Below are 7,981 nucleotides of genomic sequence, written 5' to 3'. Positions count from 1 at the left end.
TTTAAGATTTGAATCCTTCACCTGGTACACTCTACCATACAACTTCAGTCCATTCAACAGCTTTTGGAATCTATTGAATGTGTCATTTAAAGATTCATTTTCTTCAAAATGAAAATACTCATACTGTTGAATGAGAAGCTGCATTTTATTTTCTTTTACTTGTTCTGTACCTTCATACAGTAGCTGAATTGTGTCCCAAACCTCTTTGGCAGTTGTGCAATTTATCACATTATCAAACATATCCTTGTGAAGACCATTAAACAAAATGTTCATAGCCTTCTTATCCTTGTGGACTTCTTCTGTGTCTTCCATTGTCCATTCTGCTCTAGGTTTTGGAATGGATTGACCAACAGCAATTGTGGCTGTAGCAACTGTGGCTACTTTGTGGGGAATGTGAGGACCATTCTCAATACAGTTTACATAACCTTCATCTTGGGAGAGTAGATGAAGGTGCATTTTCACCTTCCAATGGTGATAACTGTCTTTGTCAAGAACTGGGATTTTTACTCCAATATCCTTCTTACTCATCTTTGTTAGTTTCCAAGATCTTTAAACTCTTTGTGTGTCAAGAGCCTGCTCTGATACCAATTGTTATTCCTAATGAACTAACAATGAGATTTACAGAAGGGGGGTTGAATGTAAATCTCAAAACTTTTTCAAGTTTTGAGCAGTTTCAAAGGCTATGTGTTTAAGATAAACAAGTGTATGAATTGCTTTAAGCTAATACTGACAGATATATATTCAAACACTAATGTAAAGAACACAACAGACCTTAAAAACTTTTCTGGTGGATTGTTGTTCCACCAGAGATGGTATTTCAGAAAATCTGTGATTCAAGAAGTTGATCACAGCTGCGTCCTAGTACAAACTAGATAATTTTTCTCTCAAGATTTTTCTAAACAGCTCTGGAAAAATTCTCTTCTAATTACTAGCTGCTACTTGGTTTATATATCACCAAGTTTACAAGTGAAGACAAAGATAAAAAGTACAATAATAAAATAAGTTCTCCACTTGTTTCTTCTCCATTTTACTCCAGTGCATTGTTGACTATTGCCTCTTTATACTAGAGTAGAACGGCTGCTTTTTCTGATGTTCCTGAAATAGGCTACCACATCTCAGTTGTCTCTGTCAACCCATGTGCCTCTGTTTGTAGGTACAACTACCACTTGTCAACTGCTATTTAACAGAACATCCGTTGAAGCCTTCATCCATTGATGGCTTTATCCGTTGATGTGTTAGCAGTTGAAGCTCTATCCGTTGATGCACTCATCCGTTGAAGGATGTTATCCGTTGAAGCTTTAGAGACATCCGTTGAAGCTTTGTTTCTCATCCGTTGAAGGTCTTTAAGTTATCCGTTGACACCATTTTATTTATACAAAATTACAAGGCATGAAATACTTACAATTGGCCTTCCTATCTGCATATCCTCTAGTAGTCAACATGACTTATAATTTCCCTCAACATTTAAGAATTTATATCTCAAATTCAGAGACTGAAATGTGCTACAACACTAGACTCATTTCTAAGTAAAGCTACACCATCAACGGATAGCCAAAATGGTCTTATCCGTTGAGGCTACAAACACTAGATTTCTACTTAAGTGTTTTGTTAAATATATCATCAAACTAATGCACATATATTCCTAACAGTATCATTTAAAAATTTTAAAGTCACGAAGATTGTAATCTTCAAATAAAAACTTTTCAATCTCATCAAGATTTTCAGAGATGATCCTCTTTTCATTACTTCTCGTAATGATCAGATCACTCACATGCAATCAATTATGACTTGCATATCATGTGTAAATAACACATGCACACCTGTCAATTCTCTGATTTTGAATCAGTTTGACATCTCATATTGACATATTTCATATTTATGAAATAACTTTACTAGTTATTACTTAAGGCTTCACTTGTTATTGATATTACCAGCTTTTAGCGTCCCAAAAACCAGCAATTTCAGTTTGCATCATTAACGAGTTTAAGCGTCCTTAAACTGGCAATCCTTATTCACATAGCAACCAATTTTGAGCGTACTCAAAATAGCAACCATGTCATTTATTTGAAGCCATTGCTTATCATAGCAATATCAAATTTAATATGCCATTATTTCGTGTCAATGTTGTTTCACTCAACATGATCACCGAAAATACAGATTTTCTACTCTTGCTTTATCTAGAGCAACCCTCGGGTTCACGTAAATAGATATTTCTCCAAATATCTATTTAGAAAGACCATCTCAATGTTCATTGATGCACTTTTAAATTTCAGAATACGATAATTTTAGTATCATCTTAATGAACCTTATTCTCAAAACTTGAGAATATTTCATAAATTATATAAGGTTATCACTTTTGACTGTAATATTTTATTATCAGTCTGACCTTATACTTCCTTCAGACCCAGATATATTTTCCCAATTTGAAAATTCATTTGGGTCTTAATGCTTCTATCTCGTAAGAAGATCTATATATTTTTTAAACAAGATTCTGTCAAACAGAACCACTCTCTCTATTTCTTAACATCCTTTCCCCCACAAAGGACATAGAGAGAACATGCACAATCCATTTTCTAGTACACGTGCTAAAAAATATTGATTTATTGACTCTCAGTAATAGTCAAATTTTCTCTTGATATATTCACTTATCAGGGAATTATACGAGAAGCGCATTGCTTCTATTAAATTTACGAGTTCACCTTCAAGCAAATTATCAAGACATTCGGGACTAGCAATTATACAAGTCTTTTGCTCTCTGCAGGTTCATCCTCACATTCATCCAATAACTCGTAAGTTCATTTAGATGACTTTTAATTACAGATCTACTAGGATCTACTAGCTTATCGCATAAGCATTCCTAAACTCTGTAATAGTATTCTTACGAATCTCAAAAATTAGATTCATATATCGGATATTATTAGACTCAACCATTGTCTATGTATCCATCCAAAATATCTCAATTGATTTTGGATCTCATGCTACCAACAGAGGTATTGGTATCAAGTTTTGAGATACCCCCACATTTCAATTATTTTTCAAGAATGTTTCATTACATTCCACTATTCATAGAAAATTCAATAATTTTCTATTTTAGATACCCCCACAATTTTAATATTTTACAGAATGTCAGAAAACATTCCAAAACTAATAGGAAATTTAATTATTTCCTTCTGTGGTATCATGTTTAAGGAACGATTAGCCCTTCGTAACTAATATCCTCAAATTCAGTGATAGTCTGAGCTGATCACAATCGTTTTGCATCTCTCTCAGAGCGCAACTCAAGTCTGCATCTACTCCATTTATTTAATGCGAGTAAGGTGCAACGACCTCATGAATATTCACGTTGCAAACAGAGTTTTCCCGGTGATTATTCATCATCAAATTTATTCACTACCATCTTAATTATCTGTATTAAGTTGGATTTACCCTTGAGTTTATAGAGCACACATCTCTCTATTTAGCTTCAATATTGACTCGACTACGAGTACGAGTGATAAATGTTTTACTATCAAACCAGATAGTAAACACGTTTCGTGTCACTACCTCTCATCTGAGCAGGTTTTACGTCATTCATTAAAACCTATAAGATTTTAATATCATGTTTAAAGAACTTCCCGTGGTTCTTATCATTAAAAATTTAATTACCGAATTTCTCTAAAATATTTACATGGTTCACACGAACCTACATTTCTGGCTCACCTACTGGTACAACCAGAAAAGGCCCAAGGAAGAACATAAATCTTCAATAACCCCACATTCAGTAATCCTTGATCAACTGATGCGTTAGGGTTAACAACTTTTCGGATTCTCTCCGAAGTTCAGCATAAATACTGATATCAATATTCGCCGTATTAAGTATCACATGGATCACTATAATAGGCTGTGTGTCACTGCCGCAGCAGACCGACACCAACACGTGAAATTACTATTTAACTGGAGGAAGAATCCAACCAGAAAAATATAATTTATGTACCGACCCATAACCTGTACTCCAGGCCCATTAGGTTTTTTAATGTGGAGAATCCTGAGTAATTGTAAATCTGGTTCACTTCAGCTGCACAACTCGCTACATTATTTAACAACAAACATATTACTACATTCTATCCAGTGCAGCACAAGTGAAAATACTAGAACAAATTTTTCCAGTCAAACTAATGTTAACTAACGAGACACGTTATATAATAAAGCAACTTATGCCTCCTTTAATAGCTTTCCAAAGACTGCATATAGACTAAAAGCATTTTGTTAACAAATAAATCTATTAAAATAAGATGTTTAGAACTACATAGTTTGCATCACGTTTATTGTCACCAACCTATGCTTGTAATCTATTTTCTCCAATTAAATAGATACGCGGCAAAGCCTCTATTTATCCAGTATTACAAGTTTGTGATATAACTCCATTTTTAAAGATTAAACAATAATAATTGATGCCTTATCATCACTCAACAATGATTAAAAAATTAATCACCAAATAATCAAGTTTCATCATGAAGGGTCACATTTATGTAACCATATCATTTAATTGCATAGCAATATCATGTTATGAACTTGCAAACACGCATGTAAACTATAGCATATACGATTCTTGTATCAGTATACTACTAATTCTGAAATCAATTCAGAATTAAGAAACTCTAGCTCATATATATTATCAATCACCATGTTAATTAAACAAAACATAATAAGCTATCCATTAATAGCGAAAACATGGACGAATTATAAATTTGGGTTTAATCTACCAATTTATAATGATCAACCCGAGAGAGATGCCACCAAATATGTCCACTTGAATATAAGTTGATCATAAATCAATAACCATTAAAGCATCAATGGCCTTATAAAAAACCAATTATCCAACAATTTTGTGCTTACTTTTGCCTCGTACCTGTTATGCTTAAACAAAGTACCACTTAAAATCAAATTTATATTAATTTCAAGCACATGGCAACAAGTGATCAAAGAAATTAACGCACTAAATTTAATTTAATTAATAAAGCAAATAATGGCCACTCATATACCCATAAATAAATCCAATTTAAACAATCAAATTGACTTTTGCGTCTACTCACAAGAAAGTATGAAAATTGAAGAAAACTGCTTTAAGATTGTTATCAATCTTGTACGATAAAGACATTATTATATATATATATATTGAATATATAACTACTTCACAAGAACATTGTTAATTCTTAAATCACATAAGCATATGAGAATTAACAATTAAATTAGAAGGGTTTGAGAAAACAAACAGAGATTGGATTTAATCTCGAGTCCAGAAAACTGTCTCCTTAAAGCAGTTTCGCCCCGCACCATCCGTGTTTAGCGACCTGCTTCCCAGGATAAAACGAGATACTAGTATAATCGATAGATCGAATATACTCTCAGCGAACTTGAACTGAGCCTGAGAACTATCACCGGAATATTGAAAAAATTTAAGACTAAAGAGACCGAGAATGAAAGAGATGACTCTTATTTCCTCAATTTAATAAAACTGATGCCCTAAGACCCTATTTATAAAGAGAGGCTTGAAAGTACTTGTTTTTCTTTTCGATGTGGTACATGATATTTATAAGAAAAACTAAGGAATAAGTTTGTGCTACTCTCGATGTGGTACAAAACCACTTTTCATATTAAAAGGTAAAACTTTGGAATATCAGTTCTCATTCATCTTTTACTCATTTTGAGCGTGTAAATATGCGTTAGAATCTTCTCGAATAGGAGAATACGTTCCAATAAATACACACCACTAACATAATGTGTCTCACTCATATAGAGTCTCAAAATGATTTACAACTTAGTCTAAAATATTAAGTTTGTCCAACACTATGTAGAATACCAGAACTCATAGTACTATAATGAATCAGACTGACCATTTTGTCTAACACTAAGAACATCAGTTTTACAACTAATAATGATTATGATCAAATGGTATTTTAGGATTTCATATGAAATAGTATTTGATATAAAAATACATGAGGTACTCAACTATTAAAAGTATAATTAGTATTAGCTGTAAACCTCCTGTAAATAGGGATTAAACTATTTAGATGAGACTTGAGAGTTGAGACCCTCTCTACCAATAAAAGCCTTCGATTTTCATTGTATTCATATGCAAATGATTAGTATAAACTTGTACTAATATATGAAATGTACTAATTAATTGTAAAATGCTGAAAAACCTTGGATTGAATTGTGCCAGCAAAGTTCAAACCACTCGTGTACAGAATTAAGAAAGATAGCTCATCTTACCCACTAAATCCATTTGAATCTTTTAATTAAATTTTAATACAATTCTTGATATATGGTACATCATCTCCGTATGATTCCAATAATTCGACTGAAATTTCCAGGAAATTTAGAGCCACTAAACCTTATTCAACTTAAAAAGATCCCTCATTTGTCCTATTACCCTGCATTATGAGTATGCATTATTAGAAAAAGATTGATTCTGTCAATATATGATCCCCAGAAGCTGAAAAAATTTAGCCAAATCATGTTCTCATCGACACCAGATAGCAATGCAGTAGCACGAAATGAACGATTGCTGTACGATACAGACAAGCAATTCGTGTGCTAATTTTCTGTATTAGCATTGTTTAACTCTAATGAGTATTGAAAATCTTTCTGCATTTTCATGTATCTCCCTGCATTTTCATATCTAATAAAGAAATATGTTGTGTTGCTGTTACTATGACATATATATGTTCTGGATGAGACAGAGACAGCATTGCCAGCACATATATATATGGAGGTGATGCAGTTACATTTCTTTAATAGTTAACATATTGTTATGGTGTCAATCATACCACATTATAAGGAAGCTACAAGGAGATGAGTCATGCAATTTTTATCAAATTATATTACATTTTGTAAGACAAGTTGTAACAAACTAACAAACTTTAAGGCAGAGCCCACAAGAGCATCATTATTTGATCTTTTGTCCCCTGCAATTTTTTGATATAAATAGCAAAGTCTGCAGTTTTTACATAACATTCAAACTTCTGAATTCTTTGATGATACTGACAAAAATGGCTTGTGCATCAGAAGCCAACAACAGTCATCACATCCGATCGATTAGCTTACCTTCAAGATCACATCCAAATGTAGTTGAAATAGACGAGGAGCTTAGAAAGCTGAAAAGCCGAGATGTGTCATCATCTTGCACAGCATCCACAGTCTCCAGTGACCTATTGATACTTGAAGGTCTGTACAAGTGTATTGCTGATCTTCTTAACTTGCCACTTACGCAACAAGCCCTTTCTAACCATCAACAAGAGAAATGGGTTGATGAGTTGTTGGATGGGTCAGTGAGGCTTTTAGATATCTGTGGCACCACAAGAGACTTTATGTCTCAGATCAAAGAACATGTCGTGGATCTTCAGTCTGCAATTAGAAGAAAAAAGGGAGACTTGACCCTTGCGAGCAGCATATCAAAATTCAATTCTTTCAGAAGAAAAATGAAAAATCAAGCTAAAAAATTGATTGCGGATTTAAAGCAGGTGGATATCAAAACCGCATGCTCATCAATCCTCAATTTAGATTACCACCTCTCAGATGTGATCAGAGTACTAAAAGAAGTTAGTTCAGTAAGCATATCAATTTTCCAGTCCCTCCTAATATTCTTTTCTTCCCCAGTTTCCAAGTCCAAGCCAACTAAATGGTCATTAGTATCAAAATTAATACAGAAGGGGACTGTAACATGTGAAGAACAAATCGAAAACAAGAGCGAGTTAGAAAAAGTTGATTCTGCACTAAACACATACGATTCGTGTGAAAGTGAAAAGATTGAAGTCACACAAGAAAGACTGAAGGAACTACGTGATGGCATTGAAGTAATTGAATCTGGAATCGAGTGCATGTCCAGGAGATTGATCAGAACGAGAGCATCTCTTCTAAATATCATTTCCAGCTTATAGGTCTAGCATAGCAAGTGTCCTAATGTTACACATTCAATATATTGGTTCAACTGAAATGTACA

General features: G+C 33.5%; 1 protein-coding gene across 1 annotated transcript; it reads left to right on the top strand.

Moving 5' to 3' along the window:
- Window positions 1-6,910: 6,910 nt before the first annotated feature.
- On the top strand, window positions 6,911-7,981 carry LOC141678246 (uncharacterized). The gene has a single exon (XM_074484511.1). The coding sequence runs from the start codon at window positions 7,017-7,019 to the stop codon at window positions 7,917-7,919; it is 903 nt and encodes a 300-aa protein (XP_074340612.1). The 5' UTR covers window positions 6,911-7,016; the 3' UTR covers window positions 7,920-7,981.

The sequence above is a fragment of the Apium graveolens genome, chromosome 8 (assembly GCF_009905375.1).
Source record: "Apium graveolens cultivar Ventura chromosome 8, ASM990537v1, whole genome shotgun sequence".
NCBI classification, from domain to species: domain Eukaryota; kingdom Viridiplantae; phylum Streptophyta; class Magnoliopsida; order Apiales; family Apiaceae; genus Apium; species Apium graveolens.
This window is presented reverse-complemented; position numbering and strand designations above follow the sequence as displayed.

Coding starts and splice junctions, on each gene's coding strand:
- LOC141678246 (XM_074484511.1), top strand. CDS start 7,017: ATGATACTGACAAAAATGGCTTGTGCATCAGAAGCCAACAACAGTCAT.